Source organism: Plecotus auritus, assembly GCF_963455305.1.
Source record: "Plecotus auritus genome assembly, chromosome: 15".
NCBI classification, from domain to species: Eukaryota; Metazoa; Chordata; class Mammalia; order Chiroptera; family Vespertilionidae; genus Plecotus; species Plecotus auritus.
This window is the reverse complement of record NC_137781.1, coordinates 11,277,866-11,298,971: the sequence shown is the minus strand read 5'-3', so window position 1 is coordinate 11,298,971 and position 21,106 is coordinate 11,277,866. Positions and strand designations below refer to the sequence as shown.

Sequence of the window (21,106 nt, the reverse complement as noted above, 5' to 3'; positions counted from 1 at the left end):
ACTATTCTCTCATCTCATCTCTCTCTCTGTGAACTTTTTCTCCCAATATATCTTCTCTTGCTCTCTCCACTCCTAGTCTTTTATCTCAAACTTTTCCTCTCCCTCTATTTCTCTTACCCCACTCTCCTCTCTTCTCTCATTCCCCTCCTCTCTCTCGGAACTGCCTTGTTCTCTCTTCATGAACTCTCTCTCTTTGATCCCTCTCCACTCCTTGATCGAGCTCATGCTCTTCTCTCTTCCCTGTTCCCCTGCTCTCTGGATTTTCTCATCTCTAATTTCTCGCTACTTCCTTCCTCCCTCTTCTTCCTCTCCCCTTCTCAGAACTCATTTCCTCTTTGATCCTGCTCTCTCTTTCCCTGTCTTCTTGCTCTCTCAGCTCCCATTCTTCTGTCTCTGATTTTATTCCTCTCACTTCTCTCTCCTCTTATTATATCTCTCTCTCCCCACTGTTTTACCTTCCTTCTCTCTGAACTGATTTTCATTTTCTCTTTCTCTCCCTCCTCTGTCTGATCTCATTCCCTCTCTGAACTCATTCTTCTCTCTGAGACCTCTCTAATCTCCCTGAATTCTCGTCTGCTTCTCTCCTATCATCACTCTGTCTTTCTGTCTGAACTCTCTCACCTCTCTGTGACCTCTCGATATATCTCTTCTCGCTCTCCTACTCTCTGAGCTGTCCCTTTGATCTCGCCCTCTTCTCTCTCATTTCCCTGAACCTTCTTTTCTTGTTTAACTCTCCTCTCTCATCCCTCTGACACCTATCTTCTGCCTCTCTACTCTCCCCATCGTCTCCTTTTCTCTGCCCATCGCCCTCTCTGATCTCCCACAGCTCAATCTCTTCTCCCTTTGGTTTCCCTGAGTCGATTTCTGCTCCCTTTGAACTCCCTTCTCTAATTTCCCTCTGTTCTCTCTCTGATCTCTCCCTCACTATGACCTCCTCCATTCTCTTATCTCTACTCTCATTTCACTCTTCTATTTTTGACTTGCATCTTCTGTTTCTCTCATCTCTCTCTTCCCTTCAAAATCTGCCTCTTCCCTCTGAACTCTCACCTCTGTCGACCTCCAGCTCCTCTCCCTTTCCCTGTCTGAACATTCTTCTGTCTCCCATTCCTTACTCCCCTCTCTCCTGTCTGCTCTCCCTCCCTCTCAATCACTTCTTTCACTCCCTCTCCGCCCTCTCTCTGAACTCCCTCTCCTCTCCCTCATCCCAATCCCACTCTGATCCCGTACCTCCCTCCCTCTTCTCTCCCACTCCCATCTCCAGCTCTCTCTGTTCTCTCATTCCCTCTCAACTCTTCGCTCCCTGATCCATCTCACGCTCTTCTCTTCTTCCTCTCCCTGCCCTGTCTTCTGAGCTCCCACTCTTCTGTCCTGATTTCATTCTTGTCACTTGTTTCTCCCTCTGACCTCTCTCTCTCTGCTCTGAACTCGTTCTTCTTTGACCTCACCCTCTTCTATGTTCTTTTCTGATTTCTTGTCTCTGAACCCTGATTTCCATCTCTGAGATCTATCTCTGCCTTTTATTTCTCTCTTCCTCAATCTGATCTCCCTCCCTCTCTGAACTCCTCTTCTCTGTGAACTATTTTCTTTCTTCTCCTGCCCTCTCTCTTAATTGACCTGCTCTTCTCTCTGATGTCACTCACTGTCTCCCTGTCTGTCTCTCTGAACTCTACCTTCTTTCTCACAAATTCTCTCATCACCTCTCTTTACACCCTTCTTCTCCTCTGTGATCTCAACCTCTTCCCCCCTCACTTCTTACTCCCCTCTCCTCTCTCTACGTTGTTTTCTAATCTCTGATGACCCCTGTCCTGCCTTTCATTTCTCTCTTCTGCTTCTCTATTTCTCCCCCTGCATTTTCCTCTTTGATCTCAGTCGTCACACTCTGCGCTATGTCTTCTCACACATCCCTGCTCTCCCTCTCATCTTTCTGTCTCCTTGATCATTTCTTTCTCACTCTGCTCTTTCAACCCTTTCTTCTCTCTCTAATCTGCCTCTCTCACCTCTCTTGGTGACCTCTCTCAGTTTCTCTCTTCTCTCTATACATTCTTTCTTCTCTTCCTCTCTGATCTCAATTTCCTCTCTCTCATTTCCTACTCCCTGGTCTCCTTTGATCATCTGTGTACTGCCAATCTCTCCTTTCTCTTATCCCACTCTTCTCTCTCCCCTCTGATCTCACTCGATATATCTCTTATTTGTGAACACTTTCTCTTCTCTCTAATCTCAGTATTTACTCTTCCCCTCTCTGTCACACTCTTCTCTCTGAAATCTTTTCATCTCTATCTCCTCTCATTTCTCTCTCTACTCTCTCCCTTATTCTACTCTTCTCTCTCATCCCTCTGAAATCTATCTTCCGCCTTTCATTTCTCTAATTTCTCTGTGTTCCCTCCCATCCCCTCTGAACTTATTTTCTCTGATTTCCTGCTCTCTATTTCTCTGAGCTGAATCTCACTTCCCTCTATTCTCTGAATTCTTCCTCACTCATCTCCTCTCTGATGTCTCTTTTCTCTGTCCTTTTTCTGCCCTGTCTCTTCTCACACATCGCCCCTTTCTCTGAGCTCCCACTCTTCCATCTCTCTGATTTCACTCCTGTCACTCTATTCTCTCATCTCCTCTCCCCCTTCTCTCTGAACTCTGATTTCCATCTCTGAAATCATCCTTCCACCTTTCTTTTCGCTCTCTGATCGCCCTCCACGTCTGAACTCCTTTTTCTCTCTGAACTCCCTCTACTCTTCCTCTTATCCCACATCCCATCTCCAACTCTCTCTCTCATTCCCTCTAAACTCTTCTTCACTCCCTGATGCATCTCATGCTCTTCTCCCTACTTTCTGTGCACCCACTCTTCTTCCTCTCCCTGCCCCATCTCTTCTCACGTATTGCCCTATCTTCTCTCTCTGATATGGCTCTGCTCTCTCTTTTTGATCTTACTCTTCTCACACATCTCCCTGTTTTCTCTCTGATGTGCCCCTCTTTTGTCTCATCTCTCTGCGCTCACTCTTTCCAAACATTCTCTTCTCTGTCTCCCCATTCTCCCTTTGACCACCTCTCTGCCCTTTCTCCCCCTGATCTTTCTCTGAACGCCCACTCTTCCCTGTCCTCTGTGATCTGTTTCTCATTTCTTACTCCCTTCATCCTCCTCCCCTCTCTCTCTGATCATCTCTGTAATCTCACTCTCTTCTTTCCTCTCTCTGATCTCCCTCTACTATTTCTCTTATCACGTTCTTCTCTAATTGGCTTCTTCTATCTCTCCATCTGGCTCTCCCCTCTGATCTCACTCTGAACTCTCTGTGAACTCTCAATCTCTCTACACTTTCTTTCCCCACTCTTCTCTTTCTCCTATCTCTGAACTCTCTTGCATCGATATCTCATCTGAGCCTTCTCTTCTTTCTCTCCCTCTCTTCCCCCTAAACTCTATCTTCTGTCTCCCATTTCTCCCTCAACTCCTTCTCTCATCCCACTCCTCACTCTCCTACTGTCTAAACTCTCCCTCAATCCCTCTTAGAGAAATGAAAGGCAGAAGATATTTCAAATTTCCCTCTATTCTCTCCCATCTGCCTATCTTCTTCTCTCTGCTCATCTCCCGCTCTTCTCCATTTCTCAGAGCTCAATCTCTTCTCTCTGATTTCCCTGAGTCTGCTTCTCTCTTTGAACACTCTTCTCTCATTTCCACTCTTCTCATCTGTCTTCCCTCTGATCTTACTATTTCTTATTCCCCTCTCTCCTCCTCCTGTCTGCTCCCCTTCTCTCTCCATCATTTCTTTCACTGTCCCTGATCTGCATCATTCCCTCTACGTCTCTTCTCCCACACTGTGATCTCCAACTCTCTTCACTCCCTGATCGAACTCACGCTCTTCTCTCTGATCTCTTGCTACTCTTTCTTTGCCCCCACTTTCTTCTCCCTGCCCTGTCTCTTCTCAAATATTGCCACCTTCTCTGAGCTCCCAATTTTCTGTCTGATTTCATTGTCGCTTTTCTCCTCCTGACTCCTCTCTCTCCTCACTCTCTTCTATGTTCTTTTCTAATTTTTGTCCCTGGACCCTGATTTCTATCTCTGAGATCTATCTTCGCCTTTCATTTCTCTCTCCTCACTCCCTCTCTTATCCCACTCTTCTCTCTCCTCTATCTGATCTCCCTCCCTGATCTCTGAACTCTATCTTCTTTCTCATGATCTCAATCTCTCCTCTCAACCCTCTCTAAAATCTTTTCTGCCTTTCATTTCTCACTCTAATTTCCCGATCTTCTCCTTCTTTCTGAATTCTGTTACTCTGACCTCCCTTCTCCCTTTTTTTCATTCTCCTACGAACTTTTCTCTTGGATCTCTCTCTTTCTCAGAACTCATTTTTCTCTCTCTCTCCCATCCCACATCTCCACCTCTCTGGAACTCTCAGTATATCTCTCCTCTCTGTGTAAGCTCTGTCTGTATTCTTTTTTCTCCTACACTGTCCCTTATCGATCTTCTGTAATTATTACAGTTCCTTTTGTTTTTCCAGACACCCATGGCTGCTGCTTACATACAGGCCTCACTGTGGGAGCCCACCTGATGCAATGAGACTGACCTGACTGATTCTCAGGACTAAACGCTGGTCAAGGAAACATGGACAATCTCCAACGTTCATAAAAGTTTTAAAGGCGGGACCAAAGTTTTGCCAACCTAACGCTGCCTGTTGGAATTTTCATCTCAGCTGGTCACTAAGAAAGACGACTCGGACACACGTGTGAGCCTCCCGGTTACCGCACAGTGCTTCCCTGGCCGGCTGTCTGTTCTCAGAGACGGTTTTAAACGTGATAGACATGTCCTACCTGGTAAGCTGTCGGCATCTCAGAGGCCACTGTGTCTCCTGAAGGCCCTTTACGTCGAGCCGCACCCTCCTCCGAGGGCCTGACCACCTCGGACACGGCCCCGAAAAGAAGCGTCTTTGGAGACCGGATACTCGGGATGGGAGGAGATCCTCCCTGGTCTGCAAGTCAAGAACAGTGACAGCGTTTCATTCCCTCCAGCACCAAACAGCCAGTCCATACAAAAGAGAAGAGGAGGAGGGGAATGATGTCAGCAACTCCTGTGATCATGCTACCTTCCTGAGTGTTAGTAAGACTGCAGTTAACCCCAGGCCCTATGTTAGGAAATACAATCAACCAAAATATTTTCATTTGTAATTATAAAAGAGCAAAGGAGATACACACAGACACTGCCTTCCTCCTGGGACACGTGTAGGACGTGGGAATCACAGGGCACGTCCTCTGCAGGGAACGTGTCCCTCACGAGAAGGGTGTGGTGGCCAGCTGTCAGACTCCAAAGGGATGATGCGGATCATAAAGATCTTGGATTGTTCGTCACCTGAACCTCAAATACACTCACCTGCTCTACTTCTCCCATGTCCAGAAACAAGAGGCCAAATCTCACTGCTTTTCCTAAAAATACTTCCCACCAAGTTAGCGTGGACGTGGGGCAGGCACGCTACCTGACCGGCTTTGCTGAGACGAGTGAACTCTCTGCACACTTCGAGGCTGTGGCTGAGACGCAGAATAGAAGGGACCAGATTTCGTCCTGCCGAGTGACAGCTGCTTGATGCGAGGGCTTCTTCTCAGACTCACTTCTACAAAAGCAGAGTCACAGCCAGTCAGCAGGGAGACACGCCAGCCTGACTCTCTCATGTACACGTGAGCAACTTCCACGTTTTACCAAATACAGACAGGAGCTTGACAAGCCATTGGTTGAGACTTCATTGTCGTAGCAAAGATAAGAGGTGTGTGATGTGTGGCCCCAGAGAGGTGCAAAGAAGGTGGCCCACGAGCCATCACCTCAGACAGTGTCATGAATGGCCACCATGAAGCACGATGGGGGGTGGAAATATGTGTAACGCTTGTAAAAATGTTTAAATTTAAAAATTGCAGTGTATGTGTATATTACATATATTTGTATATAAGTAACACCTGGAAGAATATTATTATATAAGTAACACCTGTAAGATTATTATTAAAGCTAAACTGTTAACTATTTCAGAGTTATGGGGTTACCAAGTGATTATTGTCAAAAAAAATTAGAAAAAAAAGCAAAGCCAGAATTTTGATAAACATATATCTTGATTTTTTAAAAAAAAGGCAGTTTTGGGAAACTCCACCACATATACCTTTAAATAAAAAGGCCACTCACCATTTAAGATTGCTGGTGTGCAGCACTGTCATCTACCTGTGAACAGCTTAGACTAGGGGTGGGGAACCTTTTTCTGCCAAGGGCCATTTGGATATTTATAATAAATATCATTTGGGCAGCATACAAAATTATCACCTTCACCCCTAGTGCCTTGGCAGGGCCAAACCAAATGATTTCATGGGCCCGACTGTTACACAAGACCGGAAAAAAAACCAAGCCACGCTTAGAGAAAGGGTGTTATAGTTTATAAAGCGCAGGGCCAGAGAAAAATGTGCCTTCCAAATTCTGGGCCCCCCGACATGGAGGAAACCTTTTCTATTTCTACTTTTCCTAGCTCTTTTATCTCCCAAATTTGGAATGAGACTTCCAGGCCTTCTGGGAAAGAAGGCCTACGTGCTGAGAAGGGGCCATGAGGCCATATTTCAAGGCCTGGCCTCGTGTCAGCACTGACAACTCTGGGGCATAGTCCACGGCCTCTCTGGAATGGGAGTGGTCTTATTTTCATTATTTAAGCAAGCAAGCGTTTATAGAAGCCAAAATAGCAGGGTTAAAATTTCAAACAGCAGTTTTTATATAAGATGGATGTTTCAGGACCTTCCCCATCCCCGTCTCAGGGTGACAGGCTGAGCGGACCAGGGCATGAGGTTTCCACAGAAAGCAGGCAAAACTCCAGAACAAGGGGAGTAGATACCTTTCTCCGGGGATTCCTCAACAACATCGATTTCAGGACCAGGATCAGAGGACCTTGAGGAACCAAGAGCACAAGGATTAGCCACTAATTAATTCATAACTAACGCACTAAAGAGACACAGCCTCTCAGCCCGCAAATTTGAGAACACCGCCGTTGGCCAGTCCTCTCACACTATCAGAGTTAAAACATTTAAAAAATATATATATATATTTCTATTGATTTCAGAGAGGGAGGGAGAGAGAGAAAGCACAATGATGAGAATCATTGATCGGCTGCCTCTTGCACGCCCCATACTGGGGACCGATCCTGCAACCCGGGCATGTGCCCTTGACTGGAATAGAACCTGGGACCCTTCAGTCCGCAGGCCAACGCTCTATCCACTGAACCAAACCAGCTAGGGCTTAAAACATTTCTTTACAACTTCAAAATTAAAGACATTTATTTTTGCCCTGGCCGCCGTTTCTCAGTGGTTAAAGTGTCAGCCCGCACACCAAAGGGTCTCGAGTTCAATTCCCTGTCAATGGCAGTACCTGGGTTGCAGGTTTGACCCCCGGCCCAGCTGATGGCATGTGTGCGAGGCAAGCAATCTCTCCCCCCGTGTCTTCCACTCTAATACCTACAAACTTCACTTCTTACAATTTACTCTGTAGAAAACCTGGCACAGTGTGTGAAACCCAAACACCAGTAACGACAAGACGGAGCCTTGACAAGACACACGCATGTGCTCCTCCCTAGCCGTCCTGTTAAACACGGGCAGTGTCTTCCGGTACGTTGCATGCAGTGACTGTGAAAAAGACAAACGCGGAGAGCAGAGCCGCCTGGCTCAGGGCCCAGAGACAGGGCAGTGAGCTCCCGGAAGTTCCTCTTTGCTTCTCAGATCCCATGGGTGCTGGAGAGGCTGACACCCTGAACACACCCAGAGGTGCGGCCAAAACTGCCCTCCGAGAACCGGGACAGGGGTCGCAAAGGACAGACACTGTGGAAACCGCCCCTCAGCACGGGAAGTTGGGAGCCTAGACCCCACCCCTGCCTGGCCATAATGAAGACCCACCTCTCCTTCCCCATGTCAGCACATGGATTTTAAAATTGTGAGATATCCAGCCCAGCTGGTGGGCTCAGTGGTTAGAGCATCAACCCATGAACCAGATCAGGGTTTGATTCCCGGTCAAGGCACATGCCTGGGTTTTGGGCTCAATTCCCAGTGTGGGGCGTGCAGGAGGCAGCTGGTCAATGATTCTCTCTCATCACTGCTTTTTCCATCTCTCTCGCCCTCTCCCTTCCTCTCTGAAATCAATAAAAACAAAAAAATTGTGGAATATCCATTTAACTACATATTATTACTCAGTAACAGAAAGGGATGAACTGACACGTGAACAACACGGGTAAATCTCAAAACCACTCGCCAGGTGTGCGAGGCCAGACAGAGCCCTCCCGTAGGTTCCCGGCCCTCAGAGCTGACAGGATGCTCTCTGGCTGTAAGAAACAGTTGGGATCTGAGTCACGAAGCCCACGGGAGCTGGGAGAGCTGTCTGGGGTGTGGGGGGTGGGGGGGTGGCCGCACAGGTGTCACTCACCTGCCCTTGATCTGCCTGTGCAGCAGCCGCCCGGAGACCTGCTTGTGCTCCGGGGTCTCGGCCACAGTCCTGGTCAGCAGCCTGTGATGCCCTGCAAGGCGAGCAGCATGCGGTCCCTTAGGCACGGCCTGTTCCCAGCCACAGTGGACCTCAGCGCTGTGGACCGAGGTCTAACCCTAGGGCTCCCTTTAACCGTTTATCACCACTGTCAGAGACTGCATAGCACGTAAGCCGAAGTAAAATATGAAATGTTCCTCTAATAAGCAGTCCTGAGAAATGATCTGCTCACCCATTACCGCTAACACATCTGTACACCTAATTGGTGGCTCTTGTATCTACAATTAAGTAAAATAAAGTATATGACAATGTTGATATGCAGCAATATATCAGATACAAGGGATCCTGGTAAGATCTACAGCTGGTTTCTCATTAGGCAGTGTGATGATATATCCAAAGTGTCAAAAGAAGAAAGATTCAATCAACAATAACTGAACAAGAATTGATAATTCTGTATCCAGCCAAATTATTATTCAAAACCAAAGGAGAAATTAGCACATTCCCCGATTATAAAAACAAGCCCCCCCATAGAAAATGTCACTAGCAAACCTGCCCCATAAGTAATACTAAAGGGAGTCCTCAGGCTGAAAGGAAAGGGTACTAGAGAGTAACTCGAATCCACAGGAGGAGTTAGAGCACTGGGAAAGGTAACTGCGTAAATAAATACAGAAGATAGTAAAAACTATTTTTTGTAACTTTTTTCTCCTGTGACTTAAAATATAAAGTAACGATTATAAATTTGTGTTGAAAGGCATACAATGTATAAAGATGTAACTTGTATGACAACAGAAAAAGGAGGGGATAGGACATGTAACTATATAGGAGCAGTGCTTCAGGTTGAAATGAAAGGACACTAGACAGGGACTGAAGCTGGAAGAAGAAATAAACACACAGGAAAAGGTGAACATACCAGCCAGTAGTGGGGTGCTTTTGGTTTGCAACCCCTCTTTTTCCCTGTGTGATTTAAAAGTCAGATGCATAAAACAATAACTATAAATCTGCGTTAATGGGCACATCATTTATAAAGATGTCACTGGTGATGACATCATAGAGGAATAGGGATGGAAATATATAGGAGCAGAGTGTTGTATTCTGTTGAAAGTAAGTTCATATTATTCAATAGGTTTTAAGCTTGAGATATCAATTATAATCTCCAAGGTAATCACTAAGAAAATAACTAGCCGAAACCGGTTTGGCTCAGTGGATAGAGCATCAGCCTGTGGACTGTAAGGTCCCAGGTTCGATTCCGGTCAAGGGCATGTACCTTGGTTGCGGGCACATCCCCAGTAGGTGGTGTGCAGGAGGCAGCTGATCGATGTTTCTCTCTCATCGATGTTTCTAACTCTCTATCCCTCTCCCTTCCTCTCTGTAAAAAATCAATAAAATATATTAAAAAAAAAAGAAAAAAGAAAATAACTAAAAAATATACAGAAAAGGAAAGCTAGAAGGAATCCAAATGGTATACTACAGTAAGTCAGCGAGCTACATACTAAGAAAAGTAATAATGGAGGAATAAAAAATGGTAGAAGTCCTTCCTTATCATAAATTAAATGTAAATTAAATGTAAATAGATTAAACATTCCAATTAAATTAGCAGATTGGCAGGTGGGTTAAAGAAAACCATAATGCAATGATATGCTGGCTATAACAATCACTTTAGATCCAAAGACACAAAGGGGTTGCGAGTAAAAGAACAGAAAAAGGTTTTCATACAAAAGGGTGGCTACATGATAAAACAGACTTTAAGTCTAAAAAGGCTACAAAAGACAAAGCAGTACTTTATATATGGATTAAATTTGTATTTAATCCATCACATAGATATAATGGCTATTACAACAGAGCTCCCAAATGTCTGAAGCAAATACTGACAGAACTGAAGGAGGAAATAGATAAGTCAACAATAACAGTTAGAGACTTTAACCGCTACTTTACATAATGGATGGAACAACTAAACAGAGGTCAACAAGGAAACGGAGACGTGAACAACACCACAAACCAACGAGACCTAGCAGCCACCTCCCAGGGCGCCCCACCCAATGGGAGCAGAACACACATTCTTCTCGTGCATGGGAATAGTCTCTAGGACAGGCCAGATGTTAGGCCATAAAACAAGTGTCAGGAAATTTTAAAAAACTTAAATCACACAAAGTATTTTTCCCAACCACAATGGAATGAAATTAGAAAGCAAGAACAGAAGGGAATTTGGGGAAGTAACAACCACAAGGAAATTGAAACACTCCTAAATACCCAATGGGCTTAAGAGAAAAATCCTAAGAGAAATATGAAAATACTTGGAGATGATGAAAATGAAAACACAACCAAAAACTTACAGGATAGGAGAGAAACCAAGATGGCGGCATAGGTAAACACCTGAACTGCTGCCTCGCACAACAACTTCAAAACTACAACTAAAAGACAAAACTGACAAACTGATGAACAGGAACAGACCCAGAGACAGAGAAACATCCATCAGAACGTCAAACCTCAGGGAAGGTAGGAGAGGGTGGGGGTGAGGGGGAAGAGATCAACCAAAGGACTTATATGCATGCATATAAGCCTAATCAATGGACACAAGACAACAGGGGGGTAAGGGCATGAATGGGGGGACTGGGGGGTAATGGGGGAATAAGGACACATATGTAATACCACAATCAATAAAGAAATAAAAAAGACAAAACGGACATCATCCAGAACCACAGGAAGGCTGGCCGAGTGGAAATTCCACAACTAGAAAGAAAGAGAAAAGCACTCTGAGTACGCTGTTGGCTTTGTCAAGCGAGAAGGAGACAAAAGCTCCTGACTGCTCTGAACTCCAGTTCCGGGCGAGACTCTGGGGACCCAGACTCATACGGGGAGAAACTGGACTGTCTGGCAGTGGGCGGAACTTGAGGGCAGCTTTCTCTCAGAGGTGCTTGCAGCGATTACTGTGGGACACTGAGACCCAGGGACCTCTTAGGGCAGGGCTGACAGTAAGCCATTGCTGTTTGCTCCACCCTGAGACTCCATCCCGCCCCAGCTGTGTGCAGAGGCTTTTGCATAAGAATGGCCAGGTCCTTTGAAAACTAAATTTACCTAACAAACTGCAGTTGAGTCAGTAAGACCCAGAACATCCAAAAGAAGGCCCAAGGCCCCACAGCAGCTTGCACTGCTTCACAGCTGGGCCTCATCTGGGCACCTCCAAAACCCAAACAAAGAAGAGAAATCTGCATATCTCTCCATAGCTCCTGCTGGGTGGCCTCAGGCAGAGGCTAAATTAGCACCTCCTTGGAGATCCAAGAACCAGTGTACCCAGGGGTCAGAGTGGGACCATCCAGATTACAACTCCTCAGATCCATAAGGGACACAACTCAGGGGGCAGACTCAGTGAGCACCAAAGCCCCACTGAAGCAAGTCTTGTCTCATAAGGGTGTCTCCAGCACAGAAGTTCTCCCAGCATAGACACAACTGATCCTCACAGCCAATTGGCCTGGAGGTCAATTCCTCCCAGGGATACCAACAACAATCAAGGCTTGACTACAACTAGACTGTGCACACAGCCCACAAAGGGGTGCACCAAGAGTGTCCACCTCAGGTAACTGGGGAGGCTGAGCTACTGGGCCCTATAGGACACCTAGCACACAAAGCCACTCTATCAACAAAGGGAAGCAGCCAAAATGCAGAGACAAAGAAACAGGTCACAAATGAAAGAAATGGAGGAAAGCAAAAGACTGGATATAGAGTTCAAAACCACAGTTATAAGGTTTTTCAAGAATTTTCTAGAAAAGGCCGATAAATTTAGTGAGACCCTCGAGGACATGAAAAAGGACCAACTAGAAATTAAGCATACAATGACTGAAATAAATAATAATATACAAAGATCCAACAGCAGACTAGAGGATGGCAAGAATCAAGTCAAAGATTTGAACTACAAAGAAGCAAAAAACACCCAACCGAAAAAGAAAAAAGAATCGAAAAATATGAAGATAGCGTAAGGAGCCTCTGGGACAACTTCAAGCGTACCAACATCCGAATTATGGGGGTGCCAGAAGAAGAGAGAGAGCAAGATACTGAAAACCTTGAAGAAACCATTATTTGAAAAAATAATGAAAGAAAACTTCTCCCACCTGGTGAAAGAAATAGACTTACAAGTCCAGAAAGCGCAGAGAACCCTAAACAAAAGGAATCCAAAGAGGACCATGCCAAGACACATCATAATTAAAATGCCAGGAGCAAAAGACAGAGAGAGAATATTAAAAGCAGCAAGAGAAAAACAGTTAGTGACCTACAAGGGAGCACCCATACGATTGTCAGTTGATTTCTCAACAGAAACTATGCAGGCCAGACGGGAGTGGCAAGAAATATTCAAAGTGATGAATAGTAAGAACCTACAACCAAGATCACTCTACCCAGCAAAGTTATCATTCAGAATTGAAGGTCAGATAAAGAGCTTCACAGATAAGAAAAAGCTAAAGGAGTTCATCACCGCCAAACCAGTATTATATGAAATGCTGAAAGATATTCTTTAAGAAGAGGAAGAAGAAGAAAAAGGTAAAGATAAAAATTATGAACAAATACATATCTATCAACAAGTGAATCTAAAAATCAAGTGAATAAAAAATCTGATGAACAGAATAAACTGGTGAATATAATAGAATTAGGGGCATAGAAAGGGAGTGGGCTGATAATTCTCAGGGGGAAAGGGGTGTGGGGGGGTGCAGGAAGAGAATGGAAAAAAATCCTACACCTATACATGAGGACAGTGTGGGGGAGGGTAAGGGCAGAGGGTGGGGTGGGAACCGGGTGGAGGGGAGCTATGGGGGGAAAAAGGAGAAACAACTGTAATAATCTGAATAAAGATTCATTTAAAAAAAAATTAATCTTGACAAGCCTTTAGTCTGACAAAAAAAAAAAAAAAAAAGAGCATCAACCTATGAAACCAGGAATGAAAGAGAGGACATAACTGTCATTCTCACAGAAATAAGGAGTGTGAGGGAATACTAGGATCAACTGTAGCCAAAAATCAGATAACCTGGATGAAATGGACAAACTCCTAGAAAGACACAAATTACTGAAAACAGACACAAGAAGAAACAGAAAATCTAAACACTGTAAACCTATGACAAGTAAAAAGATGGGATTAGTCTTCAAAATAGTTCCCATAAACAAGTGTCTAGGACTAGATGGCTTCCCTGCTGATTTCTACCAACAATGAAAGAAGAACGAACACGGTGACACATGTGGTCAGCTGACTGTGGACCAGGCTGCCATTTTTTCCTGTTTTAAAGAAAAAAGTAGTCCTTCCAACAAACGGGGCTAGGACAGCTGGATAGTCACATGCTAAAGAATGAGGTTGGAACTTCTGTCTCCCAGAATCTCATATACAAACATGAATTCAAAATGAATCAGACCTCAATGGAAGAGCTTACAGTATAAAAATTGGGTTACATGATGGTTTTTTAGGTAAGACACCAAAAGCACAAGCAACAGCAAAAGCTGCTAACTTGAATAAAGTGGACTGCATCGAAATTAAAAGCTTTGGTGGACACTATCAAGAACGTGAAAAGACAACCCACAGTTTGGATAAAATATTTGCAAGTCATATATCTCACAAATAACCTAGAATAAAGAACCTCGACAGTAAAAAGACTAACCCAATAGAAAAATAGGCAAAAATTTGAACAGACATTTCTCCAAAGGAAGTACACGAACAGCCAGTGAGCTAAACATCAGTTATCAGGACAACGCAACTCATCACCACAATAAAGATACGCCAGAACACACACCCACTAGAAAGGGTAGAATAAAAAAGAGAGACAGTATCTTGGAGGAAGACAGGGGAAGTGGATGGGTGGGGGGTAATCAACCAAAGACCTTTTATGCATATATGTGTAACCCACAGACACAGACAATAGGGTGGTGAAGGCTTGGGGCGGGCTGGAGGGGGTCAATGGGGGGGATAGGGAGACATGTGTAATACTTTCAACAATGAAGATTAAAAAAAAGAGAGACAGTAAAAGGTAGTGATGAGGATGTGGAGGAACCCTCATACATTGCTGGTGGGAATGTAAAATGGGGCAGCCACTCTGGCAAACAGTTTGGTAATCCTCAAAAAGTTAAACATGGAGTTACCAAATGACCCAGCAAATCCATTTCTAGTCATATACCTGAGAATTAAAAACACATCTAACAAAATCTTGTATATGAATGTCTGTAGCATTATTTACAATGGCCAAAAATTGGAAACAACTGAAACGTCCACCAGTTGATGACGGGTAAGTACAGTGTAATTTATCCATACAACGATGTACGCTGGCACTAAAGTAAACGAAGCACTGGGACCTGTTGTATGACTTACTCCACTTACAAGAAATACCCACAAAAGGCAAATCCATAGAAACAGAAGACAGACTGGCTCTTGCCCACAGCTGGGGGTGACTGCTAATGGGTGTGAGGTTCTTTTTGGAGTGATGAAAACGTTCTGGAATATACCGAAAACCACTGAATCACACACTTCAATACATGAATTATCTCTCAATCATCTAAAAATAACAAATGAACAAAACTAGAAAACTGTTTAATCACTACTCTTCATTTCTTTTTAACTGTGTTTTGTAAAATAACTGGTTTTATAAAATAGATGCTAGTCTGCAGGGGTAACTAGGAAGGGAACGCTGAGAGAGACCAGCCTGGAGAGACCCCAAGGGGAAGAGTAAGTGGAGGTAACCACAGAGAAGAGGAAAACAGGAGATGCATGAGCTCCTGCCGTAAAGCGAGTCTCGGGACAGGCTGGGCGCGAGCAGCCCTTGTCCGGGGTCGCTGTGAAGGTACCTCTGGTCCCGCTGACGCTGTCCAGCTTGTGCTGCAGACCTTCCACGGTCGACACGGAGTGGCTTCTCGGAAGCCCCCGCTTCGCCGGTCTCTTTGAAGGAGAAATTTCCTGGGTGAAGAGATTCCTTCGAACTTTGGTCACTTCTGAAAACATAAAAAAAGACAAATATTATCACTTATAAAAGCCATATCTGGGAAAAGAAAGTTATCCAAAACAGAGAGAAGCTGCTTAAGGAAACTATTCTACAGATTGACTACTATATAGACACTGACTGGGAGAATTTTCTTAACTACTATACTCACATGGTACATTAAAGTTATTTTAAATTGATTTTTAGAGACAGAGGAAGGGAAAGGGAGAGAGAATCAATGTGACAGTGAAACACTGATCAGAGGCCTCCTGCATGCCTCCTACTGGGAATTGAGCCAGAAACCTGGGCATGTGCCCTGACCTGGAATCGAACTGGAAATCCTTTTGGTGCACAGAAGCCCAATCAACTTAGCCACACGGGCCAGGGCTAAAATCATTTACTTTTATAAAATCAGTGTAAACTCAACCTTTCAGGAACACACGGAAGGCCCACAACACCTAACCTGGAAGCTTTGCTCGCTGAAGAATGGATATAACCCCTAAATAAGAGGATGGGCCTTTCAATACATCCCAGAGTTAGAATGATTGTCCTCACTTTTTTGCTGCTTTGTATTCAGCTCAGCCTCAAGTAGAGAGAAACCGTTCTTTTCAACTTCAAATATCTCAATCTTCTCGGGAATATTTTACTAATTTTCTGGGTTATTTTAAATGCCCTTCCTCACGCAACAGCATGAAAGCTGTGACCATAGACTCAAAGTTAGGGGGGGAAAGCTGAAGAGTCAAGAAACACTTGGCAAAGTGAGGAAAACGGCTTCTGAATCTTAGGGTGGCCTCCTGGAGGCTACGCGATAATTCACTGCGGTCAATTCTTCTGAGTCACTGAAAGAAAACCAAAGGAAGGAGGTCCACACACTGGGAGGACCCCTTACGCCTTCCCATCAGGGACACACACATTAATGCAAGGACCTCAATCACACAGTGAAGTTTAAAAAAAGTTCCTCCATCTCCATGTAAGAGCCCTGCTCGCTGCCCGAGGCTGTCTACGAACCCGATATCCAACCTGACAGCTAACCTGGACTTGCTCCTTTCTGTTTCTCCCAAGTTTTTGAAAAGTTTAATATCTACAGAAAACTTCAAAGAATCCTATACAATAAAAGCCTAATATGCTAAGTGTCCGATCATCTGCTCAACCAATCAAAGCATATATGCTAATGATATGCTAAGGCCGCTCAACCACTTGCTATGACGTGCACTGACCACCAGGGGAAAGATGCTCTGACTGGTAGGTGAGCTTGCTGCTGGGGTAGGGCTGATCGGGACTGAGCGAGATGGGTCGGACACACCCTGGAGCCCTCCCGCGGTCCCTCCCCGGCTGGCCAACCTCCCCCGTCCTTCCCCAACCCGATCATGCACTGGTCCCTCAGCCTGGCCTGTGCCCTCTCGCAATCCGGGATCCCTTGGGGGATGTCGGAGAGCTGGTTTCAGCCCGATCCTGCAAGGCCAGGCAGAGGGACCCCACTGGTGCAAAAGTTTGTGCACTGGGCCTCTAGTAACACAATAAACAGTCGTCGCTAAAATTCACGCACTGTCAACATTCGTGCCCCGCCCATTTGTACAATTTCCCACCCCCACACCGCAGAGGAAGGGCAGACACAAGACTCCTCAGTCCCTCTACTTCAGTGCATGTCTCCTGGGTACGAGGGCACATTATCTAGCCTATGAACCAGGAAGTCACGGTTCGATTCCCAGGTGGTGAGCCCGATCTCCAGTGTGGGGCGTGCAGGAGGCAGCTGATCCATGATTCTCTCTCATCACTGATGTTTCTAATTCTCTTTCCCTTCCTCTCTGAAATCAATAAAAATATATTTTTTTAAAAAAGAAATGCTTGCTCTAGCCGGTTTGGCTCAGTGGATAGAGCGTCGGCCTGCAAACTGAAGGGTCCCAGGTTGGATTCTGGTCAGGGGGTACATGCCCAGGTTGTGGGCTCGATCCCCAGTGGGGGACTTGCAGGGGGCAGCCAATCCATGATTCTCTATCATCATGGATGTTTCCATCTCTTTCTCCCTCTTCCTTCCTCTCTAAAATCAATAAAAATGTATTAAAAAAAGAAATGCTCTACCAAAAAAAAGATTTCCGGCCAGTTATTTTGCAGAATGCAGCATTTTGAGACCACCTGAACACCTTATTCTCCTAGTACATGTTATCTGGACATTTTTCATTAACCAACAACTGCCCATAACTAGGCAGCTGCTTAAATACATGCAAGCGAATAAATGTGTCGTTCTAGTCAATGAACAGGTGCTGAGAGAACAAAGCATACCTTGTACTGGATCTTTCACTGGGAGTGAGGGCTGTGGGAGAGTGGGGCGAGAGTTCTCCTGAAAGATGAGAAGACCCAGTAAGAAAACAGATATGCATTTAAAATAAAAGAATAAAATTCCACATGGAACCCTTTGACCCTGACAGTTCTCCTTATGGGAATCCATAACAGAAATGGTTGCAAAATGCACAAAAATAGATACATGATCCAAGGACACTGAAGGCTGCAATAATAATACAAAATAAGAAGCTCCCTAACTATCCATAAAGAGGGCAACAAATCAATTATGGGTCATCCATCCACTGCGGGCATTAACAGAATTAGGAAGGTCTGTAAGAATAGAGAAGGAAGGAAGACCTGTATATTCTAACACAGAGAGAGGTCCCCAATGGGAAAAGGCAAAACAAACAAAAATGCAGAATACTAAGTGGAGTGGGTTAGCCACGTGTGATGTCTCTGTGTATGTGTGTGTATAACATGTGCAAACCTTTGTGTGTACTAGTGGTGCATACAGAACAGGGCTGTGAATATACAATGATTTCTTCTGAAAAATTAATGGAGAAGGGACACAACACCCTTAACTTTTAACTTTATATATTTCCATCTTTTTTTTTTTTTAATTATAGGAGTTTATTTAGAAAGTTGCAGAGGTAGTAGAAGTAAGCCAGCTGGGCTGCGGAGGCTCAGAAAACAAGTCACAGAAGCGAGAAAGGCAAGGGTAACACTCCTGGGGGAAGACGAAGGGAAGGGGAAGGCACAGGGTGCCCCTGAGAGGGAGAGCGCACCCTAATTTCAATGTGTTCATGATCACATTGAAAGAAGTAAAGGGAAACCCACATCAGTTACTGGACGGCCATCCCCTCAGAAATGTCTCTGGATTAAATTGCTGTCCATTTGCTGAAGAATCAAGAGTCTATAATGCAGATGGATTTTAGATTAAAAAATGGATTTTTTACAGAATTTTTAGATTGATTTTACAATTATGCCACCATACTACCTGAAGAATGGACTACCACGTCGGGGGAGAAAGCTAACAAATGACATTCTTTCCTAACCAAAATCAAATACCGACCTCAGTAGATCTAGTTTTAAAGAAGTAAGCTTTCCTGGCCAATCTGAAATGAAGTTTCAATTCTACGAGCACCAGCTTTAGAAGGACTAGTTACACACAGTGATGAGTGACCACAAATCATCCTCAGATCTATTGAGGGAGGCCTGACACCCCCAGGCCGTCCACTTTTGGATTTCCCACTCTCCAATCAGGATGCCAAGATACATCAGATTTGCTTCTTATTCACATATTAAGGTTTACTAAGAAAGTGAACACAGCCCTGGCCAGTTTTCTCAATGGTTAGAGCATTGGCCCGTGGACCAGAAGGTCGAGAGTTTGATTCCTGGTCAAGGGCACATACGTTGGTTGCAGGTTCATCCCACCCCAGTCTGCAAGTGTGGGAGGCAATCAATGGATGTGTGTCTCTCTCTCCCTCCCTTCTACTCTTTCTAAAAAAAAAAAAAAAAAAAAAAAAAAAAAGTCAATGGAAAAAATATCCTTGAGTAAGGATAAAAAGTGAAGACATTAACTCTTTAACAGAAATCCCACTTCAGATTCCAAAGGAAACTTACAAATCTTGATAGACAGCAAACCACCACTGTAATGACTAATGTTTCTAAAGCTAGTTCTCATACACTTTTTAAAATATAAATATACTAGTGGCCCAGTGCACAAAATTCATGCACATTAAAAGAAGATTAATTAGAGGAAATAATTTAGTATTGCTATTTGCCCTTTCTCTATAATAGAAGTGTCAGAGATGAAAGAAAATTAGTAAAATGTATATGAAAACCTTCCTCCTATCAGAGTCTGGGCCGCACCACGGGACCCAGAGTCAAGTCCCCGCCCACCCATATGCGCCTCAAAATCGCGTGAGATCCAGACCTGGCCGCCCACCCCCCCATTGGGCTAGATCCAGACCCGGCCAGTCCCAACCTTGTCAAGCCCTACCGGGCAGAGGACGTAGCCTCAGGTCCCCTGGCCTGGCGCCAGGACGGGGGACGTGGCCTGAGGTCCCCCATCAAGCCCCGCCAGGCAGGGGGGCGAAGCCTCAGGTCCCCCAGCCCGGCACCAGGAGGGGGGCACAGCCTCGTATCCCCTGTCAAGCCCCACCAGCAGGGGGGTGCAGCCTCAGGTCCCCCATCAAGCCCCGCTGGGCGGGGGGTGCGGCCTGAGTTCCCCCGACCCAGCACTGGGGGTACACCTTGAGGTGCCCCGTCAAGTCCTGCTGGGTGGGGAGCACAGCCTGAGGTCCCCTGTCAAGTCCCACCAGGCAGGAGGGCGCAGCCTCAGGTCCCCTGGCCTGGTGATGGGGCGGGGGACGAGGCCTGAGGTCGTAGCCTCGGGTCCCTGCTGATTGCTTGTTAAGGCTCCTTATGGGAACTTGGCCTCAGCTGTGGGTGCAGCCATCTTTGTGACTGAGTGATGTTAATTAGCATATTCCCTCTTTATTAGATAGGATATTTTATTTCAGAGAGGAAAGGAGAGGAAGCGATAGAAACATCAATGACAAGAGGGAATCATTGATTGGCTGCCTCCTGCACATTGGTCTGAGCCCGCAACCCAGGCATGTGCTCTTGACCCTTTGGTCCGCAGGCCGACGCTCTATCCAGTGAGCCAAACCGGCTAGGGCTAGTTCTCACAGACTTTTAATGCTTCTCAATAATCCGTGCAGTTCACAAGTTTCACCGCATTCTTAGCAAGGCATTAGTTCTACTCAGTAAACAGACTCCACCTGGGTTTCTTTTTCTCTGCAGCCAACAAACCTCAAGTCCTTATACCTGCCACAATCAAGTTACCATCGGGCTTGACAACAGCACCTGCCACCCAACCCACATTTGTTTAACTTACTATGGAAATAAAACATACACATTGGCACGCAGCCAGATTCCTCTTATGATTGCACACAGTTTTTCAATGACCTCTTTGCTTACGTTAGCCATTATTTTATGAGTATTCTCATCTACATTGAAGATTTAAATGAACTTATTCCTTCCTAATTTTGGCTTGTTTTTATTTACATTACCTCTGTCACACTTTTGGGTAAAAGGGTTAATATTTAACACTTGTATATTTCTTTATCCGTGGATTATAGCTGTACACACATTCATAAAAAAACATCTCGCCCTAGCCTGTTTGGCTCAGTGGATAGAGCGTCGGCCTGTGGACCCAAGGGTCCCGGGTTCGAGTCTGGTCAAGGGCTTCTCCCTGGACCAGGCCCTGGTTAGGGCGAGTGCAGGAGGCAACCAATCCATGTGTGTTTATCTCACATCAGTTTTTCTATCTTTCCCTGTCTCTTCCATTCTCCCTAAAAATCAAGGGAAAAATAGCCTCAGGTGAGGATTAAACAACAACAAACATCTGATTTGA

General features: G+C 45.1%; 1 protein-coding gene across 1 annotated transcript in view; it reads right to left on the bottom strand.

Moving 5' to 3' along the window:
* The window catches only part of TICRR (TOPBP1 interacting checkpoint and replication regulator), a gene marked incomplete at its 5' end in the record, with an annotated part of 53,827 nt that overhangs the window by 5,619 nt on the left and 27,102 nt on the right, over positions 1-21,106 (bottom strand). Inside the window, 6 exon segments of the mRNA XM_080651468.1 lie at positions 4,795-4,952; positions 5,454-5,588; positions 6,837-6,889; positions 8,411-8,501; positions 15,275-15,418; positions 17,686-17,743. Coding sequence (XP_080507594.1) covers positions 4,795-4,952; positions 5,454-5,588; positions 6,837-6,889; positions 8,411-8,501; positions 15,275-15,418; positions 17,686-17,743 — 639 coding nt within the window.